The sequence below is a fragment of the Eurosta solidaginis genome, chromosome 4 (genome assembly GCF_040869045.1).
Source record: "Eurosta solidaginis isolate ZX-2024a chromosome 4, ASM4086904v1, whole genome shotgun sequence".
In the NCBI taxonomy this organism is placed as follows: domain Eukaryota; kingdom Metazoa; phylum Arthropoda; class Insecta; order Diptera; family Tephritidae; genus Eurosta; species Eurosta solidaginis.
In genome coordinates this window covers 51,498,695-51,526,409 of record NC_090322.1, presented here as the reverse complement: position 1 = coordinate 51,526,409, position 27,715 = coordinate 51,498,695, and the positions used below count along the sequence as shown (strand labels likewise).

Sequence of the window (27,715 nt, the reverse complement as noted above, 5' to 3'; positions counted from 1 at the left end):
AGCGATTATAAGGAAGTAAAGTATGTTCCATTATCCAAGCTACGCAACCGTTAGATAGCGTTGGTGACAGAGAAATTTCTTCCTACCATACTTCTACCTATTTAGAAGTACCAAGTGATATTCAGAGTGGCAGCCCAGTACAATGTCTGCTTATGCAGTTGGGTTGGTTATATAGCATTATAAAAAATAAAAAATAGGTTGGGGAGGTCCTCTACACTTGCAGACAAGGGACTGGAAAATGTTTTTCAAAAATTTTCTGCTGTTATGTTGAGTTTTTGAATTACGTCGAAAACTCTCAAAAACTACTTTTAATATGAATCTTTCACTTTTAGGTACAAATATTTGGAACGTACAAGGCCCACAAGTCATCTACAATCTACGCTGAACGCCCGAGATGGGGAGAAGCATACACCAGCAGATGACGACGACGACGACAACGGCGAGGACGAGGATAATCAAGAGGAAGAACAAAATGTAACGGTACAATTAAATGGGGCACCAATTGACTCCATTCAAAAATCAATACAAAGCACCACAACACGAAACTATGCGAATATAGGACGACGACCAACAACAACAGCAACAACAGAAACTCCAATCACCAACACCCAAGAAACACCAACCAGATACAATTTGTTAGAGAATACATTTAACAACGAAACACCTGAACCACCTTTAACAATAAGCACAACAGAAAAAACAACAACAAATGACTCACCCACCTTATCCATAAGCATAAAAAATACTAAACCCGAAATCATATCAACTATTGACACGCCCACTACAACCATCTATGCATCAACCTCATCTACACCCGCATCCCATCCTAACATATCCACAACAAAAGCAGCCGCTATTACTACCATTGCAAATGATCTTGAACTAACCGATTCCTTATATACCATAACCACTGTAACTCCCAGCTTTGAGTCTGACTCAAGAAATACCCTTGATATATCCTTTGATGTGAATTCCCTTATTGAGCATTCCGCATTAAAAGCAAATATCACGATACCAAGTGCTATTACTGAGAAACAAGTGAGAACAACTGCAGGTGTTGATGATGATAATGATGTTACAACAACAACAGCTAGAACAACAAGTATAGCGACTGAGACTAATAGCAACAACAACAACAACAACACTGACACTGACGTTTCCCTCACGAATGATGAAGAAGAGGTAACAAATTTGAATAAAAATTTATATCGTTCCAAGACACAATATAATAAATACACAACAAGAACACGTAATATAACAAAAACAACAACAACAATAACAGATAACACTGACACAGATTCAGAACATGAGAACATTATTAACGATAAAAATAGTAAAAACAGCAAAAACAACAACAATAAATTTGCAACTGATACAAAGGGTAGCAGTAGCACACGAAGTAGCGCCGATGATAAGCTAAGTAGTAATATTAGAGGTAATACCGTTAATAAGTACTCTGGTGGTAGAAGGCAACAACAATTTAACGAGTTATTACCTCGTAAAAATCAAATTCAAAAAAATCAACAGGATTCCTCATCCTCATCCGCCACCAACAACCAGAACAAAATAACTACCACCGACTCAACACCTACTAATGAATTTTTGGGAACAATATCTAGTCCTAGACCTTTCGGTTTCCCTAGGCGTCGCACGCGCCCAAATCAAAATTCCAGTCCAACAATAGCCACAGTAAACGAAGATTTGAAATCAACCACCACAGAGAGTACAGAAGATGAGTCAAGAGTAGCAGCGGCTCAAGCCTCCAAACCAAAGGTGAGTTCCAATTCAATTGGGTTGAAAGTAGAAAATCAAAACGGATTGGAAACAAATCACGAGGTCAAAACTGCGAGCACCCAAACACAAACGAAAAATTTGCACGCTAAAATGCATGTTGTTGTATATAAAGTAGATATAGAAGATAAAGTATACGGTGTAAGTGGTAAAAATTTGAGTAGTCTAAAGCATGATGTAGATAGAAATCTTAGTTTAAGTGTAAATAATTCATTTTCAGCCGAAGAGAGTGACAGTGGAGCGCATACGAAGAATGTTCACGAAAAAGATGAGCTGAAGAGTAGTAAGAACGAACGGAGAGAAGACGATAAAAGCAACAACGACAAACGAACCGCCGAAGCAGAGGAGACACAGAGCAAGCACGAGCGAACGAAAGACGAAGATGAAATGTTAACAACTGCGTATGACGTAATAAGTGACGGACAAGAAGAAATGACGAATAACACAAAAGAACGAACAAGCGGCGATGTTAAAGAACGAGTTAAGGCTCTTGATGCAAAGACCGACAATGGAGCATTGAAGAATGAAGTAAAGAGCGAGGACGAAGACGACGACGAAAAACGCGCAACTGCGACTGAGGATAACAAAACAAATAGGTTCGTGCAACATTTGAACTCCTTAGAAACAAATAACAAAGACGAAAGATTGACGGCAAGTAAGTATCGCGGCAAGAGTTTGACAGTAGAGACAGAGCCAGAGGAAACAGAGCGAAAAGTGCAAGACAAATATCGCACGCGTGGATTGAAAATGGTAAACGATGATAGTGATGAGATGAAGATTGCTGAAAAAAAGGAAAATAACGTGACAGAAAGCAGCAGTACGGATGGCACAACGAAGAGCAATGAGGCAAATGAATTAACTGAAGTGAGCGAAGATACGAACGGAATGACTAAAGTAAACAAGACTGCAAACACGGAAACGAATGAAGGAGGTGACATAGAGCAAAATGAAAAAGAGGCTGACGAAAACACAACAACGGCAGCTGAGGCCAAAGAGCATGAGCAAAACGAGTTGAAAACAGACGAAAACCGTGAGAATTTAGAAGGCAACGACAGTAACCAATCGACTGGAGAAATAAGTCATGAAAATAGTAGTATAGATGAGACCACCAGTAAGAAGAAAACATTAAATGAGAATGGACAGATGAGGATACTACTAAAAGAGCAAGAAGAGTTTAAAGAAACGGACTCCACAGTGTTAAACACAATGGAGATAAAATCAGAGAGCACAGAAGCGCTGATAACTCCAAACACGAGCACAGAAAATATGAAAGAGTTGCCAAACTCAAAGACAAGAACAGAAGACAACGCAGAAACAGTAAAAAGGTCTAATGCCGAGCATAACTATCAAGAAATAGTACGCAACAGAGAAGCGCCAATAACCGAAATCATACACTATAAAACCATCGTACGCAATGGTAAAGGTGTGGAACTAAGCGAATATCAATCGTCACCATTCCATCGAAAGCTCGAGGAAGTGGCAAAACAAGCAGATCTAAGTCGGGAGCGCGTCTATCAAAGTATATCACGTGCTGGAAAACTGCCGCAGACTAATGAGGAAGCACAGACTACGACACAACCAATAGAAGAAAGTAAAGACTCGCCGGATAGTATGGAAGAAATAGTCACGAATGGAGTAAGTGAAAATGAAAGCGTCACGGAAGCGACGACTTTACAACGTGAAATTAGTCGCTTCACAGACAAGACAAACAATGCCGGAAGTGAGGTATACTTGGGTGAGTACCTCTTAGCAAGCACCCAAACAAATAGTACTATATTAGCTCCAGTTGTCGCGGAAGGCTCAGCCAGTAACGCAAATGAAGCAACCAAAGACAATGAAGTTCCCTCCACTACTGACAGTTACTCTACATTTTACGAAATGTCGGATGACCTTTCCATAGAGAAAGATGCAAACGATCGTCACAATCCAATAACAGCTGCTACACCAATAACTACGGACTCACTAAATATAGCTGCAGTGCGTTTAACGACGAAAGAAGATAATAATCCTTCTAATGATCTAACAACGTCAACAGCGTCCGAGTCCGCCGACATACCAGCTGCAATAGTTTCTCCAGAAAATAATACGACTTCGAAATATACTGAAAGCACTGATCAGCCACCAGTTACCTTAGTTGGTACAACATCGAAATTCGATACACCATCTGAAGCCTTAGAGGAAGGTTCTCAATCGCGTTTCGCAACAACTTTTGCAGCAGATACTATTATTCGTCCAGTAAAATATGAAAATACGGCAGAAACTGAAGTCCTAGATGCCTCTGTGACATCTTCTACCGAACAAACTGCACTGAAAACTAACATGTCAGCTATAGAAAACAGTGAAACCACAATATCATCTTCATCGAAGTCTTCCACAACAGTTCGCAGACGGCCAATTGTAGCTAGTGAACCAGTGACAAGAGGTCGGCCAGGAAGCTTAGAAAGTACACAATCCACCTTGCATGAGTCCGAGATAGATAGTAAAATACGAGTCTCTAATCGTCATAGATCTGGAAAAATGCCTGATGCAACAGACAAAACTTTCCCAGAAAATACTACAACCATGGGCTTAAGGGATACAACTACTGAAACAAGTACAAGAGGGCTTCTAAGTGGTACCTCCACGCCTATAACTACTGTGCCGCTAGAATCCATAGATATTACAACAACAGCTCAACCTGAATTCGAAATGTCCCCTGCTCGAAAAATTACGATAGAATGGGCGAAAGAAAGTCCAATCAATGGACCTACAACAACTGCATCAGTTGAGATAGATCTTCCAGAACTAAATCATGAAAGTCCTGACGATGTAGCAGCCAACACGGAACCGAGTACTATGTCTGACAAACCAGACGCAACAGCAGCGCCCGTCACTGTTAGTACTGCGAATCCACAGCCAAAAACAGAGCAGCTTATTGTATCGACAGAGGATGAAACTACTTCAGCTACGAATTTTGCTGATACTGCTGGAAGTTTTGGATATTTGTATGCAGGCAATGATTTACAACCTATTACTCAATCAAAGGAACCTACGACTGAAACCTCAACATCGCGAAGTGTTAGTACGATGACGCCTGATATAAGAAACCGCGCAGAGACCACATATGAATATGTGCTTAAAAGTAAAGCAAATACCACGAACTCAGAAAAAGTTAGTTCTAAAGAAACGAGTTTACATGAAATATCTGCAGCCGAAACTGGAATACATAGCAGGCATCCCGGTCACAATCGAGAAGAAGCAAACACTAACAAACATTATGACGCAACAACTGAAACACCCACTCCTCGACGACGCACCGTTTATCGCGGCACATATCGACCAGGTAAGGATGAAGGTGATTTGTCTTCCTTATTGGCGACTGATATAAACAAGCAGCGACCTGAAAATCATACCGAACATAATCACAGTCATCGCATAAGCTTTAACGGGACGCAAAAAGCTGCAGGAAATGATGAGTTCCTACTCGGGCGCCAAATGAGCGATGTTGAATCTTCCAGCTTAAGAAATAGTTCGAGTACATTGAAAACGGATGCGAACGTAAATATTGGTAAAGGAGACGAAAAGGCAAATGAAGAAGGCACGAACACTAGTGACGGCAAAGATGAACGGATTCACGAAGAAAGCGTGAAGCAAAGGAACACCGGAAGAGAAGTTACTAACCAAGGAGGCCCTAGTGAAAATGCTTCAGAAAAGATTAACGAAGCAATTTTCAACAAAAGTGTAAATGAAGCAGGAGATACTGCAGAAGAAAGCTCGCAGCAAAGTAAACATGCAGAAGAAGAGTCCAATGTGAGTACCCTCAATACAAGTGAAAACGTGGAAGGCAGTGAGAATAAGAAAGACAGCACTAATCAGAACAACGAAGCAAGAAATGCGGATAATAAAATGGATAAGATAAATTCCACTGTTCTTTCATTGTATGTGCCATCGTTTAGCCAAAGGACAAATTACGTCGGCGCAGTCACCAAAGCAAGTGCAAGCTCAGATATGTCGAGGGAGAGTAGCATCGGAAAAAATAGTTTCGAGAGTGGTTCAAAAACTGTAGATGACAATGTAGGAGCACCAAATAACGAAAGAAAACGTGTCGTGTTTAAAGAAAACGCTGACGAAACGGGCAACGACCAGTCAAAAGAACAGAAAAACAAAGATTTCCGCATTGATGGGACCCCAACTACACGTAAAACATTCAGCGCACTCTCCAGATATAGTGGACGTGTACAGCGGCCCAGTAGTGCACAAACTCTAAATCGCGACGGAATCGTCACCAAAAATGGGATCGATCAAAAGGGCTTCACTAAAACGCAAACAACCTACACTCAAACCTATAATGCAGACAATAATGTACAAAAACTAGTTAAACGGGTGCATACGAAGAGAGTGGACAAAACTGAGCCTGAATATGAGTACGTCTATGAGACTATCACAGAAAAAGTGCATACTACACCACGATCCGTAACACGTAATCGTGGTTCTGTACGTTTTCGTGATTCCGATTTATCTTCGCTGCTCTCGTTGGATTTCGCACCGAAAACTAAACGAAGAGAAGGCGATGAGAACCCAATAGTGAAACAGAGGAGAAAAGTGATACGGAAGCTTGCAAAAGTGAGTGAGAATGAAACGGTTGAAGAATATGAGGAGGAAGAGGAGCGCAAAATCGCTACAAGGCCACCTCGCCCAAGTACTACTGCTGCGACAACAATTGAAGCACCTCTAACTTCTAGACGAACGAGAACAAGACCATTGCGAAAAATAGCCAAAACAACAACAGCAAGCAGTGTGAAACATGAAGGATATGGCGAATCAATTTTGAAGTTTTCATCTAAAAAGCCGTTTGAAAAATATACACCAGTAACGACTGCTGCTGAACCGGATGCTCTAACGCAGACTACGCGCAGAGGTTTTCAATTTAAAAGACAACCTTTAACCACAACAACAGCGAGTGAGCCGATTTCAACTACGACTGAGGCGCCAAGGGTGTCAACGTATAGACCGCTATTACGTCGCAGAGTTCTAAAAACACAGAAACCGTTGAATGATATTGAAAGTGTGCACTCTAAGACAAAGGAAAAAGCGGAAGCGAAGGAGATCCAAGACATTAGCTGTGGAAAACAGTTGAGCAGCTCTGGCAGAAGAAACACCATAGCCACGACAGAAGTAGAACTAGAAACAACAACTGCAGGCACGACTGAGGTTTTGTCAACAACTTCAAATGCTACCACTACTGACATTGCGTTAACCGGAGCACCTACTACGGAGTCTAAGCCAACAACCACTAGTACAACTAGTACTGAGGCTAAGACAACAACAATAACTACTACGAAGTCGGAGCTATCAACAACAAGTACATCGGCTAACGAATCTGAACCAACAAAGACTATGTCCACTACCGAAATTGAGACCGATTCAGCAGTAGCAACAATAAATTCGACTCTTGAGTCTGAACGTATGCAAAAGCTGGGCACTAAAACCGCAGATACGACAACGCAAGCTTTTGCAAACGCTGATAATTCATTAGATTATCTTAGGAAACAATTTTCGCATGCTCTCAGGCAACTTAAAGAAAATGCTGAACAGTACGAGGACTCCAAGGAAGATGCCACAGGGTCTCCGCAAAATAAGAGCACAAACGAAACAGAGAAAAGTGCAGCTGAAGCTGAAGTCAAATCAGTAAACGAACTCACCCCTCAGAGAGTGGCTTCACATTTGCAAAATGAGCTAAATACTAGCGACGATGACTCCTCGATCTCTATACCTATATATCATAGAAGAAAATACTTTCAATACTACAAAGACTCACCCATAATTTATATCGGAAAACCTCAACTGCCAAAACCACAGGCACAAACGAGCTCAACTGACATAAAAAAACAAATACATGATGTATTTAATATAAGCAACGAAGATAGTAAGCCAGTCGCTTCGGACGAAGCCCCCAATGACAATAGCGTAAATTTGGAAGAATCCACAACAATCAATAATGAGAAGAATCATTTTTTATTGAAAACCCCCGGGTCAAAGTAAATGGGTACCTGGGGGCAAAATCAATCGGAACAAAATTTACAGTATTTACAGAGGAGAAAGATGATGATAAAAATGCAAAAGAAGAACTAGAAAAAATATTTGCAATAACAACAAAGAAACCTACACACGAGCGCGACACAGCGAATAATGAAGTTGATGAAGATGATGAGAACAAAACCACCACGCATCGTGTTGGTAAAACGTTTAGAGAAACAGTCTCAAAAATTACAAAATTTTCGGCCATAGAAACCGACTTAGATTCTGCCCAAAGTAATCCCACCGCTGAAGTAATATTACAACATGAAACACCAACTATTAAATTACCCATATATATGGAGGATTCCAATGAACGTAGCGAAGATGGGCGTGCTCTGCGAAGCTACGGCAAATTGAGTCGCTTACGTACTACAATTGCCCCACCAGCAGAGGAAAGTACGGAACTGACTGAGGAAAATACGACAAAGCGCGCCTATAGCACAGTTTACCGAATCAAATCTGCGACGGAAGTCCCCGCATCATCTGTAGAAACAACAGGCGAAAATGCGGCAGAAGAAGAGTCTCAAAATGCGACTGAAACGGCTCGAAGTTCTTTTAATCGATTTACAAAACTAAGGAGCCGCGTGCGTACGACACCCGCAGAGGAAAACCAAATAAACGAGGAAACTGAGACGAATACCAAACACGTTTTAAATACCGAAAGCAGCACGCCCACTGAAGCGCAAGAGCAAACAACTAGACGAACTTTTTTTAATGGTCTCAATAGATTGAGGTTTCGCAGCACAACGCCACAACCCCTAAAAGAAGAAGATCAGAGCGAGAATGAACGCATAGTGGACAGCAATGATAGCACAACGCAGCGCACTTTAATATCCCGAAACAGATTTAGAATAACAACTAAAACTGCAGTGGAAAGCGAAGAAGAAGGCGCTGAAGCTACCACTGCCAGCTCAATTCGACGGCGGCAGAATACGCCAAATAGATACAGGACGACGACGGCGAAAAGCATAGAAGAAAAAGTGGAAAATGAGCAAGCAGACGCTGTTACAACAACAGACAACCCCTCACGACGGCGGCCGACCATTCTAAATAGATTTAGAACGACAACCACTAGAACCGCAGAAGATAAAGGGGAAAACGAGAGTGGTTTCTCGCAGAACAGCAAAGATAGCACGACTCGACGCACTTTCATTACTCGAAATAGATTTAGAACAACCACCGCTAGAACTACAACCGAAGTAAATGAAAGTACGAAAGAGCGCGCTGAAGCTAGCACCACTGCAAGCTCACTGCGGCGTGCATCGATAATACGCAACCGAACCACAACATCGAGCGCTATAGAAGAAAATGTCGAAAACGTAAATGAACTCGGCGAAGAAAAAGAAGAGGAAGATACGAATGAAGGAGAAAATGCCACAACACGACGGCAGTATGCTGTCTTCAACCGACCACCCACGAGATCGACTAAAAATAATACAGAAAAGAAGAATGAAAGCTCCCAGAGCACTGCAAAGCTTGATGATATAACGCCGAAAGTTTCGGAAGAGGATACAACGACACATCATATTTATAATGTAATAAGGCGTAAACGACCTCAAATTACAAGTGAGAGTCTCTTAAAAGAATCAAACGCAACAAAAGAGATTGATAGCGTGGAAAATTTAAGTTTTAGCAAAGCAGATAGTGAAGGGAAAATAGGAAATAACGCAATAGAAGAAGATATTATCAACAGAGAAGAAACACATACTGACAGTCCACAAACTTTTAAAAGTGATGAAGCTGAAAATGCAGAAGATGGAACAAACAACCTTAATGAAACAGAGGAGGTTGATGAGAACATAACCGAAGCTGCGGTAGTTACAGACGGGGGCGAAGATAATGAAAGCAGCACGGAATTTAAGGAAAATCTTGAAGGCACCACAGATACGGATGAAGGTATACACACAACCACAGAAAGCGAAGGCGTAACTGAAGTAACACGGACTCCAATTGTGATAAGAAAACGTATTCGAATTACCACCACAGAAGCCGCATCCTCTGAAGAAACTAAGGACGAAGCAGTTGATGAAACGACCACTGAAAGTAACAGCCGACGTACTTTAGTTATACGCAATCGTTTACGACCAACAACGAGCGCCGCTGCAGAAGAAACGACGCGCACGCCAGTTGTAATACGCAGACGCCTAACTAGCAAAAGAGTTCCTGTGGCAGTAAGCACGACTAAGAATGAAAATACTGAAGACTCTACAACACGTCGCGCATATGCGAGCTTGAATAGACGTCGTTTAAGTACGAGTACCACACAGTTGCCTGGAAACTTGCTGATAGATAATAAAGACGACGGCGTAACGACGACACAGATACCAAATTTTGCTAGTAAAGTAGTGTTTGGACAAACAAATCGACACCGCGCACTACCAGTGCGTACCACACAAGCGCCTAAGTTAGAGGAAGATGAAGATATTAACAACGAAAGCGTTGAGAGAGAAGAGCCAAGGTCTCGTAATTTTAAATCACTGAATCCGATGCGCGCTACCACAGCTGCACAAGAGTTGCCTGCGACAGAAAGTTTTGACACAACGACTCGGCGCGCGTTTAATCTTGTGAGATCAACAACAGCAGCGGTACCAGTTAGGAATGAGGAAGACTTGACAACTGGACGAACGACTTTTACTGCTTTCAATCAACGTAAGCGACCAACTACGACTAGTAGCAGACCATTGCCGTCAATAATCAATATAAATGTGTATGAAAGAAATGAGGGTCCAGACGATGAGGAGAACGAGGTTGTAGACGGTGACGAGGACAGAGATGACTATGATGACAGTGATGTATATAACGATGAACTTTTGGCGTCAGTCAAGTCAACATACCAAAACCCACGTACGCAATTTTCCGTGCGCCCACAGTTCCGCGCATTTCGACGAAATACGCAACGAAAAACGGACGAGGAAAATGTAGACGATTACGACGAGTATGAAAATACTGAAGATAACTATGAAGATAATCCCATTGAACCTAACGAAAGCGTTACAACAAATAGGCCGTCGAACGAAATACAGAATAGCTTACAAAAACTTAGAGACCGTGTGAAGGCTAGTCAAACTAAAAATGAGAACGATGAAGGTGTAATAAATTCAAAGCTGCAGCTTTTGCTAGCCAACAAGGCCAAGACAACTGTTAGAGCGTATACCAAAAAAAGCTTAAGAGACGCAACGAACGCAGACGAGCAAATCAAACCCGAAGTCGGCGACTCGAGCGAAGCCAAAGACTCCAGTGAGAATAGAGATTTGGGTCAGAAACGCAGGTCCTTTACCCCTAGACCCAATGTAAAAAGCACCTTAACTGGCCTGCTCGCAAATCGCGGCAATACTAATCGCACTAGCACAGTAGGAACTAACCTCAAACGAACTAACTTTAACTTAAGTCTTAAAACTAACACTAACACCCAATTAAGGGCTAAAGATAGTAGGTACAGTAGTTTGACTGCTAATGAAGCAGAACGTGAGGCTGACAAGCAAATTGCAAAATTTGATAATGTCAATGATGTTAATAATGATGATGATGATAATAATGATGTAGATCACAACACTAATTCTAAGGGTAATGAAGTTAATTCTAAACGACGTTTTCAGAAATATCAATACAACCGCTCAAGATTTACTACTACAACAACAAGTACAACAACCGAAAGTCCCCAAACAGGTGCTGCAAGAAACTCGTCTAGCTTATTTACGCCCAGAACCAAATTGTACCAATTGAAACGAAATAGAACTACAGCTGCAACAACAACAACAGAAAATCAGGTAAATGCGTTAGTAAATGATAAAAATGATGTTGGTGATGATGAAGTTGAAGAGGATGATGATTATGATGATAACTCAGATGAGGAAGACGAATCAAGCACAACCACAACAACCGAAAGCACTCCAAACTCTATACCAGCTCCCACACTGCGACGTATACGTGTATTAAAGTACCGTCGTCCAATCGGCGCCGGTGACGGGCTCGACAACGACACGAATACCATAAGTAATGATAGTAATCTTAATGATAGTAATGTTAGTAATACTGATAGTAGTAATTCCGCAAATTCTAGCAGTACTAATACTACCAACACTGTTAGATCAGATTTACACACGGTCGAACCTCAAGTAGAACGCGCGCGTATAGAACATACAAATTCCGAAAACTCTGAAGTAAATGAAACTGAAACTGAGGGTCCGGTGATAAACGACAGTTCACCAACACCTAAGCGTATACGCAAAGTTATACGCAAACTAGTTAGACCGGTAAATCGCAAAAGCGAAGCCACATTGACTGAGAACGATAATTCAAGCGACGCTATTTCGGTAACGACGAGCGATAACAAACTAAGTACGACAAGAACGACGCTTTTCGGTAATGGAACGGTTGGCGCGCGTTTCGGCAATAGCGTAACGTCAACTAACGAAACGGAAACAAGCAAAAAGGGTGAAGAGGTAGCTGAAGAGGAACATGAAGAGGAGAGTGAAGCAGAAAACGAAGACGAAGAAGACTCCGATGTTAGTGAAGAGGTTACAGCACAAGCGCCTGTAAGCACAAAAGCTTTACCGCTGCCTACACGGCAACCATTTGTTTTGACGCGCTCCACAAGTACCACGAAGGTCTTTGTCGTCGCAGAAAACACAGATGGTAACGATGAAAATGAGGAATATGCCGTTAGCGCCAATGAAGAAGAAAGTACAGATGCGAATGACGCAGAGGAAGACGAGGAAGCTGATGAATATGAAGAAGAAGATGATGAAGAAGAGCAAACCGAACAAGAAGAGACAACAACAGAGTTACCAATAATAAACATAGTAGATGATGAAAATGTACAGCGCAATCGTCTGAGTAAACTCACATTCACGCGCACAAATATTACTAGCAGTGCGGACACCAATACGACTGAAGAAAGCGCGCAAACCGACGAGCTCAAACTTAATGTGACATCAACGCGCTTGAAAAAATTACTACCTTATGAAAATACTTCAACAGTTATAACGAGCAACGAGCTACCAGGAAGTGGCGATAACGATAAATCGAATGCAACACAACCGAAATTCATACCAATCAGACGTCCATTCGGTTTAGGTGGGCCAGTGCATATAGCGACACCACAAAAAATTGAAAGTGTAAACGTGAGCGAAGAAGATAACGTGGCCGTTGTAACTACCACAACCAGCAGAACGCCGCTCACACGTCCTACATTCCGACGCAAGCTGGTAGCCAAACGTCCATACGTACCGGGCAAACCTTTCAGCATAGCCACATCGACAACACCAACGCCATTCTCAACTACAACAAAACGAAAATTTGTGCGACGCAAATTCGGAAGTTTCCAACCATTCAGTTTGGGTAATCGCAATACTGGCGCAGGTTTTGTACCACGTAGTCAGTTATTGCCTGAGTCGAAACGTTTCCGTTTTGAGAATGGCAAGCGCGTGCCCGTAACAGATGGTGATAATGGAAATGCGGACGATGCAAATGAAGAGTATAATGATGGAAACGAAGGCAAAGAGGAAGAAGACGAGGAGGTTGAAGATACTTCCACTACTGCAAGAACGCAGACAGCACAAGCGTTTGTGACGCTTAGACCAGTGACACCGCCAACACAGTTATTTACAAGACCGCCTATACCTGTATTGCATGCGGTTACAGAAAACAAAGAAACAGTTACAGAGGACAACGAGAAAGCAGCGGTAGAAGATGAAGAGGCCACCGAAGAAGATGAAGAGGAAGATGAGGAAGAGGAATATGAAGAGGAGGAAGCAGAAGATTCAGGCGCAGTAGAGGATAACGCAAAACTTACACCAACCAAAATCCAACCCAAGGACAACCGTGCACCACCTGGGTTTAGGCCGGCACTAAATACATCTTCCACACCACACGCAGGTAATGTTCCCTTCAATACACGTGTACGTCTGCCACTTTCAGGCCCTGGACGCTTAAACGTCGGTAATCGCTACGGTACGAGTACGCCGGGTAATACGCGCGCCACAAATAAACCGCGTGTCATTAATCGTCCGCAGGGTGTGCCACCGCCAAATCTCGCACTCAAACCGTTAAAACCAACTAAACCGGCACTATTTATACCAATCAATACACGTTTATATGAACGGAAATACACAGCCACATCCACAGAGACACCGGAACCCAATAATAATGACAATTCACTCATTGAAGACATAAATATTGAAGCACTAAATGCACGTAACAAGAAAATATTTGATATCAATAGTAAAAAGCACACTACTCTTAAACCAATGATCACCAATTCGGGCGGTAAACAAACACCAACAGATCAAGAACAACAAGAACAAGAACCAGAACAACAGCAACCCGATACACAAGATCACCTCAGACAAAACACAATCACAGAAAATGATGATCACCCCACAGTTGTGAGTGTTGAACAAGGTTTTATAACCACCACACCACGCACCGCAAACACTTTCAACACCAGCGGTGACACGAACACTGATTTGTATCATGCTAACAATGCTAATAAAATCTCTTCACAGGACAATGAGACAGATGTGGAGCGTGATGGTTATACGACGCCGCAAATCCCTACCACCACACTCGTGCATGTATTTACGTTAACGGATGAAGAGCAAACGTCACCAGCACCAATAGACGAAGAGGTGAATTTCATTGGTCGCCTGGTGCCCGAGCGTACAGAACCCGAACACAAAGTTGTCGAAGTTAATCGCATTGTAGAGATAACTTCGAAAGAAGAAAAAGTGCGACGAAAATCGAAAGCAAATCAAGAGTTTATTCAACCTATAAGTTCGTCGCCAATAATGGTTGTGTCTTTACCATCACTCGAGCGTTTAGGTGAAATCAGCGTGGTGAAATATGTGCACTTAGTCGATGGCAGTGATATTTCTGTGGATAGTCACAGCTCGGTAACCGATTATACACCTACAGACTTGACTGGCGCAGCACCTGTACGAAACTCATTGCCCGATCAAAACCTAGGACCCGTACAAAACTACGTGCCGGTGCAAAACTCAGTACCCGTACGAAACAGTTTGCCCGAGGAAGGTCCGTACTATGTGCCACAATATGCTTATTCTACGGAGAGTGCACAGATACGTACAACGTTGGAACAGCGTAACGGTAAAGCATTGATACCTGATGTGATACGCAGTGCAGTGGAGACCTCGACCATTTCGTTGGAAGGTCTTTTCGATGAAGCAAGGCAAGGTAGGGTCTTTGATTCTATAAATAATGTGTACTATGTATTCGCAACAACACCTAAAAATGTCTTTGATGAAGATGAGAACATAAACCAAAACGTAAACGAAACCATAGACGATAACGTAAACGCCGAAAGCCAAAATCGAAACATAAACATGATTACAACATTACCGACTATTAACACAACAACCACAACTGAGCGCCCCTATCCCGTTTTCACACCTCAAAGTAATGACGTTAATAACATACCTTATGTAGCTAACACCAATTTATTGGAATCCACAGCAACAGATGTGAGCAACAATTTTGAGTCCGAAAGCACAACCAACATGCCAGAGCACACGAGCTCAAACGCAGTTGAGGCAATTTACAGTCAAAACTATAACATAGATGATGCTAAGAGTAATACGCTGGAAACGACTACCACCACGCCCACTACACCAACGACAACAGATGGCAATGCTGTTGTCTTGAAATCAAGTACATACGTAAGACCTGTTGTACCCTTACCACTTTTACGACCCGAATCCAATGAATCCTCCCCACTAGTCATAACTATAGCTAATCTTGACAAAGTTATACTCAGTAAAGTTGATCGCACAAACTCGGCTGAAAACACTCAAACGAACAACACCGAAACACACACGCACATACAAACCGAAGAGAGTAACGCTGATACGTATGCGGAATACTCAAATAATTTTGCCTCTGTAGTTGAGGCACCAAACAATTTAATACACGAACCTGATGCAAATACGCACAACACTGCTGAGGGTTATGTGTCTATGCAAACATCTTACAGTGTTGGTAATATTAGTAGTAGTAGTAAAAATAGTAGTAGCATTGCGAACGAGGCGTCATATGCCTTATATAGTAATGGCGTCGAAGTTAACAAATTACCAAGTAATAACAACGAAACGCATGTGCAACGTAAAAATAAATCACGTAAGCATAGAGCGCGTAATGGAAAAGCTGGTAGAAAGCACAAGGTAACAGTTGCGCCCGAAAATGCCACAGTAACATTTACACCAGAGGAAGTTAAAAATTCCGATGAGGGTTACGAAAGTCAAAGCAGCAGCATGAGTGCTGCCGATGAGTCGGTGACAGAAATGCCCACAGGGTCAATAATAGCAACAAGCATACCGAGAGTGAGAATCGTAAATTTAACGTAAAATACCGAAGTGGCTTAAGCTTTTAGTTTAGCTTTTTTTTTTTTTTTTTTTTTAATAAATGAATAACATATTACATACATATTTATATAGGTCAAGTGAATAATACAGACATTAAATCTCTCTCTCTCTCTCTCGACGCATCTTAGACACACGCGCTTATTGGTCAAATTTATGAGAGAGTGAATATATACGAAGTTGCGCTCAGCGCGTCTCTCGCTATATAAATTTAGTATTTAAGTGAATAAGAGCGATACATGTCGAGTTGAGAATTGTAGTAAAAGCATGGTATCCACATCAAAGGAAAACGTTCAAGAAAATTTACATATAATAAAATAGTAAAAATAGTAGCAGCCAAGTAATTTGGACGTTTCCTTTATCTCTCTGTTCTCTATGTAGCGCCATCACTTCCCTGTAAGACATGACAGTCCGATTCAGCAATGCATTAGAAGAAAATTTGTTAAAATTAACATTAAAATTCAAAGTGAAAATGCACTTAAATTAAAGAGAATACACTAAACAAGAGAAAAATACACTTTCACTCGGCTAGAACTGCAAATTCCATTCATATATATAGTAACTGGTCTTCCTGTTATTTATCCGACTGTGTTCTTGCAGCGTTGCTGCTCAAGAAATAATGAGACGCACATATATTTATTGGTGGAACCAAGGCATCGCTGTGCACGTTTGCTAAAAAATCTTAAGATGAAGGTAGCAGAAAACGTATGAGTTTTCAACAGGGGTGGATACTACTTGGCCAACGAAAGTTATCTTGAGCATTATTTGTATGAAACTTTTTAATTTCTTGCCATGTGGATACCGCGCTAAGCAAAGAAACAGCGAGCGAAAAAATAATAAGTATATGTATTGTCAAAATCGGGTTAAAGCCTGTCTGATGTACGCAGCGAAAAAAAATAAATTAATTTCAGAAATACGCTGATAATGCCACGTCTGCATTTTTTTGGCAGCGCGTATTTCTCATGAAGTATTGAACTAATACTGGTTTGTAAAAAACAAGGCAACCCTAGTTTATATATAACACCCCCTTTGTTCCAACGGACAGTGACCAACTACCGATATAGCAAGTTTTGAACTAGCATGTTAAATTTGTACCGCGATATGGATCACTGACCATTGGAACACGGGTATTGTCTTGAGCGCTGCGTTCGTTTGCAAGCATGTGATCACCCACGGTTGTACAAAATACTGTTGTTTGCGTTCTATTACTTACAAAAACAAAAACAGCTCTAACTGTCAAGAGCACTTGTAAAAAATGGAAAACAGCTGTTAAATTTCACTAAGAAGGCAGTATATTGACAATTGGCACTTAATTTGTCTTGCGCATACAGCATACAGGCCTTAAACTGGAAGCACTCAGAAAAAATATATAATTAGTTTATAAATATCTAGTCTTATCATTATTTGTGTCCACAGCGTTGAGTTTGTAATTAATAAGCTGCGTTTATATATAAGAGTAAACAAATATAAAAATATATATGTACATTTTATGAAAAAAAAATAATTTGATTGCGTACGCTTCTTAACACCTGTGTAACGTTTTCATAACAAGAAAGCCAAAATTTGAAATAATTTTCCCTGTATTCCAATGGACGGTGTTCCAGATTCCGATGAATATTTGACATGCCAATGCAACAAAAAAATTGTCCATATAGATCGCACTGTTGCTGCATTTGCATGTTAAATTTTTATCGGGATCCCACTGTCCACTGCAACACAGTATGTTTCTTTCAATCTTTTCTCTCTTTCTTTTTCTTTCACTCACTGTCGCTCTTTCTTGCTACTGTTTCTATTTAATAAATTTTTATGTTCAATTCATAAGGGTTAAGCTAGTCCTTAATAGTGCTTTGTTTGTGTTTGACAGAAAGGGGTTAATTGCTTTTCTCCAACCCTTCTTTAATGCAGCATAAATACTCACATCGTCTACGCAAAGTTTAGAATGAATTAACGTTTATAGGGCACAGGGCAATGATTCTTATTTTCAAAAATATTACAAAAACAAAAGATGGCTGATCTTTATAAAATTCTGCATGTGGGTCTTCTCAATTTCTGCAATATTTCACGGTGACTGCCACTGAACAGTGTTAGAAGAGCAGTACAATTTTAGCCGTAGTTCACAATCACGCTTATCAATAATGGCAATCACTACTATTCAGTCGCGTTGCTCTTTTTGAGGCTTTCGGTGCAATTTACATCGAACTTTCAGTCGCTGTGATGGAGATATTCCAACCATTACCATGACAGGTGTGACAATTATTCGATTCCCGCTTCATCATGGCCCAACTACATATATGGTTCGCTCATCTCTACAGCAACAACATACCTTTGTTCAGATTGTCAAAATCTACGTGATGGTGTTAGGTGAATGGAATGGAATGAAAACATAAAATTTAGCAGTTTTTGTGCGTTGTAAGAAAATGTTGACAATGTGTTGATTTCATTTTGAGTTTGCAATCTCCTTTTGTGAAATGAAAAAAATAAAATCAGCTGATGAGATGAACCAACCATATAGTTGAGCCATGCGCTTCACCTTCGAAAATTTCTGTTTCAAAAATATTGTATGAAATCTGGAAATATATTGAAATACAAAATCAAAAAGTTTTGTCGAGATCCATAAGTGTTATTAATTTTCTTTGTTGTAACCGTACTAAGCCTAACTTTTATATTACTTCAGCACCCTGTGTATTGAGCGAGAAACGACAATACCGACATAGAAAGCGTGTATGGAATTTCCCAAACCTCCACTCAGGTGCCTTTATGCTCTTTATATCTATCTCTCAACCAGATATTTCCAATTTAATCACTATTGACGGACACCGTGGTGTGATGGTAGTGTGCTCCGCCTACCACATCGTATCCCCTGGGTTCACACCCCGAGCAAGCAACATCAAAATTTTAGAAATAAGGTTTTTCAATTAGAAGAAAATTTTTCTAAGCGGGGTCGCCCCTCGGCAGTGTTTGGCAAGCGCTCCGGGTGTATTTCTGCCATGAAAAGCTCTCAGTGAAAACTCATCTGCCTTGCAGATGCCGTTCGGAGCCGGCATAAAACATGTAGGTCCCGTCCGGCCAATTTGTAAGGAAAATCGAGAGGAGCACGACGCAAATTGGAAGAGAAGCAATACATAAATGGATCATTGAATTCCGTAGACCATCATTTGCCGAGGTATGAATTTCCTTTGGTTCAGATCATACAATATTATATGTGCCATTTAAAGTCGAGCTTAGGTTTCATTGTAACGCCTATGTCTACGAAGCTAATGACTTACTTAATGGTATAATCATGAATCATATTGAAAGGAATTTTGTGAAATCCCTGATTACTATGCACCTTCTGCTAACGTTCGAATCGCTGAACTGTCGAATAAATAACTCAAATATTCAGTATTGTAAAATGATTTTTATTTAGACTACATTGGGAGTAGTACTCCACAATTATACTTCACAAAATCAAACTGATTAGTTATTCCTCAGCTGGCGCTGCTTTTGTACTCTCTATTACCTCGTTCGCATATTTCTCCTAAAGTCTAGACTTTTCACGAACATGCATTCTGGCACAGTTGTATCTCATACTTGGGTATTTAGCTACACGCGTGTATATGTGAGTAACAACTTGTGCTCTTAGCTGATGACTACATATATGTATGTGAAATAATCTCTTGCTTCAAACTGCTGGTTATGTGTGTGGAATATTCTTCGTTGCCTTGTATATAAGTGTGGCTGCTTGCTTTCTTTGTTATTGTGATTATTTACTAATATCATAGTGTTGCTAATATTCGCCACAATATGCTCGAGGGATTGGTTGGATATCCTTGTGAAGCTTACCTTTCGGCATTTTTAGTGACATTGCATTACATCCCATTCAACTAGGCTATTCAGATCCGATTGATGACTTGATTATCCACTGGTTAGCAGTGCTTAAAAAGTACTGTGTCATGTTCGGTTCTAGGCTTACTTCTGCCGTTGAGTTTCGACAATCAAAAATTCTTGTTTGCTTGATAAGCGGGAATAGCTCCGTTTTGGTAGGATTGGCCTCTCAGCATTTTATATAGGGTACATTATAAAATATCGCAAATTACTTAAGAGTGCAATAAATAAAAGGCCGAATATTTCGCTGGCTTAGTTATATTAAATGCTCTGACTCAGAAAGTGGTCTTGCCGTTATGCGAGGGACAGGTGAAGGGAGAAAGGATGATAACTATCAGCACAGTTGGTAACATCAGCATATGGAACTACCCGCGTTTGCCATTAGAGTTTCCGATATTCAATTAGCTAGCAATAACTAGAAAAGACGCTTTCAGTGGCCATTTACCTGAAAATATGCATGCCCTAATGTGGCGTTGACGTTGCCATTTATAAGCATGGAATTAAACCATGGAACTATATAGCTTTGAGTTCTATGTCGTGCACGTGACTTGCAGAGATTAATTAACCAAAAAATTTAAAACAAAGAAGTTATTCGATATTCGAAAAAGTAAGATTTCAAAAGCATGTTGCTTAACTGAAAAATCAAGCCAACCACCTTAATTATGCATTGAATATAAAAAGTTTGGTTATGACCGAACCGTTAGATATTTCTTAAAAAGAGAAAAGCGTTCACTGTCCCTGTCTATACTCCGTCAATCTTATAGACAAGTTTTTGACTTTTAAATACCTTAATTGTTTAGTTTTATAAATAAGTTTTTTTTTCCTAAGGAATCGGTAACGTACATATGTATCAACTTAACTTAATACCAATCTAAAACCTAAAAGCATGCAAATACATACTTAAATATGTTTCTTCAAAATAATACGATTAGCATTTTAAGCTCAAATTGAAACAAAAAAATGCTTGCTATGCCGCTGCTTTTGCTACACATATTCATATGCTTTACGAAAAAAAAAATCTTAAATAAAATTAAAATTGCATAACTACATATTTACATATTCATCAACACGCTCTTTGAATAAGCATGATGACGTTGAAGGAAACGAATTCTTATATTGGTTTATAGGAAAATGACAAATCTAATATAAGGTCACATATACACTCACCGACAAAGCGTTGGTCCAAAGACTTTTAACAGTTTTCACATAGTTTTGCTTAAGCAATGTAATTTTCAGTCTTTTTATGTAAAAAAATATGCAAAAAAAGACAATGTAAACCCAAGTTTGGATATTATGGAAAATTTGTGAAAATTCGAATTAACCTTGAAAATTGAGTAAAATTTTTCAAAATTATCTGTGAGAAATTTTGGAATTTTTCTGAGTATGCAGTTCTAAATTTTAGTGCAGCAAAGTTTTTACCTTAATCTCCTAAAATAAAATTTTCTGATTTTTGGCAAATTTTTTTTTTTGTCAGCTTTAGTTCAGCATATCTTCCTTATAAAAGAAAACCGTTCAAAAGCTTGTATGGAATAAAATGCACAATTACTTACTTACTTACTTAATTGGCGCTTAACCGTCTAAACGGTTATGGCCGTCCAACAAGGCGCGCCAGTCGCTCCTTCGCTCCGCCAACCGGCGCCAATTGGTCACACCAAGGGAGTTTAAATCTTTTTCCACCTGGTCCTTCCAACGGAGTGGGGGCCGCCCTCTACCTCTGCTTCCATAGGCGGGTTCCGATAGAAACACTTTCTTGGCCGGAGCATCATCTCATGCTCAACTACGCTGACAATAAAAATTGTCAAAAATCAGAAAATTTCAAAAAATAAGACACTTTATCGTATTAAATGTATAAATGATCTACAAAACTGCATACACCGAAAAATTCTGAAAATTCTTAGTGAAAATTTTAAAGTTTTACTGCGAATTTCGCGTAAGATCTTAAACTTTAGTTTGTATTGATTTTGTTTAATATTTGTGCATGCTTTTATAAAAAATTACGAAAACTGTTTTGCTTAAGCAAAGCCAAACGAAAATTGTAAAAAGTCTCTGTACCAATACTTTTTTCCGTGAGTGTAGCTTTTGAGCTACATATATCATTCTAACAACAACAAGAAATAAATGCCGAGCATTTATTGAAAACAATTTTATTATTTTTTTTTTTTTTTGATTCAGCTAAGTTTTGTTTCAAAAATTTTATTGCTCAATTCTTCTCTTGTTCTTCTTACGTATTTAATTTGTTACATACTCACTTTACTTTACTCAATCTTTATATGCATACACTTACACTCTTATATTTAGCTCTAATAATTTTATAATTTTTTTTATTTCTTATATTAAAAAAAAATTTCAATTCAAAAATAATTTAAGTCACAAGCACACAATTGGTTTAGTTATTAAATATTTATATATATTTCTATGTATGTACATTCGTGTATAAAGAAAATTGTAAACTCACAATAAAACAAAAAAATATACAATACTTTTTATAAATTTTTTTTTTGTTGAAATGTACGTATGTAAATAGCAAAACCTTATTACAAAATTGACACATTTTACATATATTTTTTATATATAACAAAAATATATATGTACATATTTACAATAATAACTATATACGCGCTTATATTAAAATTATACGAAAACAAGTAAGGAAGGCTAAGTTCGGGTGTAACCGAACATTACATACTCAGCTGCCAAATTACAGCTTGCAAAACTTTTAAATTACCTTCTTTTAAAAGTGTGCGGTGCCACGCCCATTGTCCAAAATTTTACCAATTGTCTATTCTGCGTCATAAGATCAACCCACCTACCCAGTTTCATCGCTTTATCCGAATTTGGTAATGAATTATCGCACTTCGGTTTTCCGAAATTTTCTATATCGGAAAAGTGGGCGTGGGTATAGTCCGATTTCATTCATTTTAAATAACGATCTGAGATGAGTGTCCTACAACTTACATACACATCGAATTCCAACCTTCGTTAATGCTAAAACTCCTGTGCCAAAAATTTCTAAAACATTATCAAGTGCACAGAAAAGTATGCAACATTTAGTAGCTTGAGTCACAAGGAATAACAGCCTAACTCCTATACTTTTACATAGGACTTAGGTGATTATTCCTTATGATAAATTGATACTATATGTCCCACTTGATACTGTTTTAGATATTTTTGGCGATGGAGTTTTAGCGTTAGCGAAGATTGGAACTTGGGGACAAATTTTAAAATGAAACGCCAACAACAAAGCATAGCTTAAGTGGAAAGTATGAACTGTCTAAAGAATAAAACTATGCAACGAAGGCAATTGGAATTTGCACAAGAACAAAGGCATGGTTTTGACTAAATGTGGTTGTAAACAGTTCAATCATCGCAGAAGTGCGGGTTCGCATCCAACTTCCGGGAGAAAGAACATTTACAAGCTATAATCCAAATAGCTGTCGCCATTTCCGTTCTTATGTTACATTGTTTAAATTTTTCTCAAATTATTAAATAAATTTAAAGTTTGAAAATTGCTTAAAAAAGTGTTATCATACATCAAAAGCAATAAGGGAAGTCTCCGCCCAATAATACAAATCTTTAGTTCCATAAACTGAAATCGTGTTCAAAAACTCTTTGTATATCATAACTTTTATGCACTATGCTTAAATTTTTCTTTAAATTAAAACACTTGTAAATAAAAAGGCACAAGTTCAGCAGAATGAAAAAAATGTATATACAAAAAAATTTAACTAAAAAAATGGGAAAATTTTATATACTTCCTTAAATTTTCTCAAAATTACGCTATGCCGTTGAGGTCCATTGAGTTAAGAAATATTTAAGAAAAAAATTTGGTTACATAAGTTTTTAAAAGATTTGAAGCTGCGCATTAAATATTAAAAAAATTACCACATTTTAAAATTTATTTGCTTCAAACTTTTGGAAAAGTTCAAATCGGCAATTTATTATTATCAATATTATTAGGCCTCGATGCACTGCGACCTTTATTTGGAACTATTAACTTGACCCTTTAATCTATTACTGGTACCTCTTCAGGCTTTCTACTCCATACCACGAAGGGATTAAGAGTCACGTCACCTAAATTGGAGAGTCTCTGCTTCAGGCGTCGGACATCCATGTCAGGAATTGCCCGGCGAATCCAGTTCTTAAAGAAAAATACCCAGAACTCGCAGAAAAGGAACGCACCCTCCCTAGGGAAATACGCGTCACTCTTCGATCTGGATACTATAACAAGTTAAACTCTTACCTATCCAGAACTAAACCCGACATAAAAAAGGTATGTCCTGCTTACAATGTGTCCCCACACGACACAAACCATCTCTTCAATTGTAATGTGGAGCCAACGCCTCTAGCACCCCTCTGGCTATGGTCCACCCCTGTTGAAACTGCAAGTTTCCTTCAACTCCCGTTAGAGGACATTGATGGCAATTTGTGATCGGTCGCGGCTATTGAATGGGGCGAAGAACTGCTACAACAACAAAAACAACAACAACAGTATCTGACTTGCCAGAGGGACGTATTCGCAGCGTATGGGAATTGCTCTTTCATCCTCCAGCTCACAAAAGCGGCACGTTTGTGTATCGGATAGATTTAACTTACTTGGATGAAATCATGAACTACAATGTCCCTTAAATTACTGAGTGAGAGTTCGTACGTCATCTCTACTCAGATTATGAGTTAAGCTGATACGATCATTGCTAGGAGTATAAAGAAATTGGCCCGTCTTTGCCAAGTGTTTTCTAAACTGCTTTGTTTCCCAGTTACTTATGGTTAACGTAATGTGTGCCTTTGTAAGTCCACAGAAGAGCTGAGGACCATGGAATACTGTTATAGCAACCTACTTGGCTAGGTTGTCTGCCTGTTTTTTAAGGCTACCTGGCTGTCTGACATAATAAGAGTACTACTCTAGGATAAGCATCTTTGTAGACATTTTATACCGCAAGCTTCTATTGCATGGATTTCTGCTTAACAAAATGGAGTAGCATCCCATTGGTATTGATTACTTGAAGTTCTGTCTATAGATTGCAGCTATCCACTTTATCCGTCATCGCATTTTGATCCATCGGTGAACTAAAAAAAAGAATTCTGTACACAATGTACACTTCGAAATTGCGTGAGATTCTGAGCATAGGAACCATCTAGATGTGCATTGCAAGTAAAGGTTCCGACCCTCCAGGTATTTTGCTTACATCGAAAATGGGATTTTGGTGCCACCCAGGGATGGTTCTGATATGGATAGTTGTCTTCTCTGGCTAAATAGCACTAAGACTCTTTTGTTATTATTGAGATACAATCTTTTGGTGTCACACCACCGTTCTATGATGCGCACGGCTTGTTGTATGCGTTTGTGTATTGTTTCCTCGTACATTCATGTGATGCAGATCACCAAGTCACCTGCAACCAATTGTGTGTCAATTCCATCGCATTTCAGTAACTGAAGGAGGACATCTTTGGCTAGGCTCTACAAGATAGGAGAGAGTATACGCCCTTAAGGACATCCCATTGTGGCTACAATTGACTCAGTTGCTGCTCCCAGCTCAAGTCTGATTTTCCATCTCTTTACCATGCATGGCAGACAGCGAATGAACATTGGGCTTTTATCCTTGCCAATTATACCTTTGCTCGATTGCTTTCAGTATCGTGTTATCGAAAGCTACTGGGATGGCAATAAAAGCGCAGAGGATTATATTTTTAGACTTCAAAACCTTTTCAATTTTCTCCGTGAGGCTGTTAATAACCATCTCCGGGAATTTTCCTGATTGATAGGCGAATTGATGACTACACAGAAGAAGTTTGTTTAGGTTCATCTCCTAATATACTTATCCAAAATTATTTCCTTATCCTTTAGGAAAAACGAACTGAGATCGATACGACGAGTGCAGTTGCCCGAGTTTGTGGCTTTGGTATGAATGCTATCTTAATCTCTGTCCACTAGTGTGGAATGTATTTGCATAAAATGTGTTTCTAAATTTCGTTGGTATTCTTTATTTATTACTTTATGAATGTAAAATTAACCGCAAATTCCGATTATCACAATATTTTAAATTTCCTGCATCAGTGCCATCGAATGACTTTTACCTCGTTTTTTATACATATACATATGTACTTACTATGTAAATATGCTTTCATAATGTTTATACATTTGTTTAACAGAACTATGACTACCAAACTAACGTCTAGCATTCAGTTATTCCAAATACATACCTACAATAAAACAAAAGAGCTCACCGCCAAGTCACGCGCCATACATCAAACAAATCGCATGACGAGCACCTCGAATTTGTTTTCTTGATGAAATGACCATAAGCAAGTTCTTTGTAATTTTAATTATTCAAAGCATAAAGCCAACATTTATTTATTTCTTTTTGCTTCATGTTAAGCTCATCTTGATTAATTTCTTCAGAACGCTTAATGCTTAAGTATTTGCTGGTGGGAGTACGGCTTTGCAACCAATACAATAAATAATACAGTGGCGAGCAAAGAGCAGTCTACATAAAATACTTTTTGCCAAATGTTCTCAATAGATTTTATGATAATACTCTTAGTTTATTTTATGTAGATACATCTTTAGTGCTCTAGCAAAGGACATATTGATTTCATCTTTTCCTTTTTATCATCCTTGAAGAAGGTACAATGTGTATCGAAATGCGTAAGAGAATAAAGGCAAACACCTTTTGAGGTTTTTTTTTTTATCAAAACTAAGTTTTCCTTTATTATCCCTGACGAAGGTACAAAATGTACCAAAACGCGTAAGGGGATAAAGGCAAACTTGGTTGAGCTCAAGGAAATGAAGTAATGGGAATTTTCTTTTTAGAGTTTTACTGTGTTTTATATACAATTTTCAAATATTTTTAATGGGTCCTACACCACAGCTTTGATCATATTTCTACAAGAAATCAACGAATTACAAATATTGTTAGTATTGCTAGCATAAAAATAGCTAATAAAGACTAACTTGTTGACCCCCACTGTATGTTTATAACATGTACGTGCAACAAATCTCGATCTACAATTCTCTAGGTGACATTCTACTAGCTTAATCAAATATTCTGGAGCTGTCAAAAAGTTGTTATGTTATTATATGAAAAAAATAAAATAAAATAAAACGAAAACAACGGTAATAAAAACTCAAAATCCGGCTTTTGAAAACTTATAACTAAATAAAAAGTCAAAGCAAGCGTGTGCTGTATGCAAAGTTAATATTTTTTGTATGTACTCAGATACGTTTGAGCCTAAGTAAATATATTAACTCCATATTCAATATGTGCAAATATACATGGGGCATTCCATGCCAACACATTCTAGAGTTGCCAAGATTTGAACATCTTTATATAAGCTTCGGCAATGTCTATAATTTTTTAAAATTTTTCCTTCCAGGAAATCGGTAGAAATTACAAATTAATATTAAAAATTTCAAACTCCTAATTTTTTTTTTTATTTTAACTATCCGACTTAATTTTTTAATTTATTGTTTTTAAGGAATTTTCTGTAAAAAATTATGCAAAGAGTTTAGTAAAAGGTTTATTATTATTTAAACAGATTTTTTATTTTTAAATAATTGATGTTGTTTTCGACAAGGTGCATTCACAAGTCCCTGAAGATGATTTCTAATTGAAATCGAAATATCGACAAAA

The 27,715-nt window shown here is 38.9% G+C and overlaps 1 protein-coding gene across 1 annotated transcript in view; it reads left to right on the top strand.

The window, feature by feature from the left end:
- Positions 1 to 27,715, top strand: part of Cht6 (Chitinase 6) — a 267,684-nt gene that overhangs the window by 154,774 nt on the left and 85,195 nt on the right. The window contains exons 10-12 of the mRNA XM_067779453.1: positions 333 to 7,791; positions 7,824 to 16,204; positions 25,930 to 25,984. Of these exons, the coding sequence (XP_067635554.1) occupies positions 333 to 7,791; positions 7,824 to 16,204; positions 25,930 to 25,984 (15,895 nt within the window). The remainder of the gene's footprint in view (positions 1 to 332; positions 7,792 to 7,823; positions 16,205 to 25,929; positions 25,985 to 27,715) is intronic.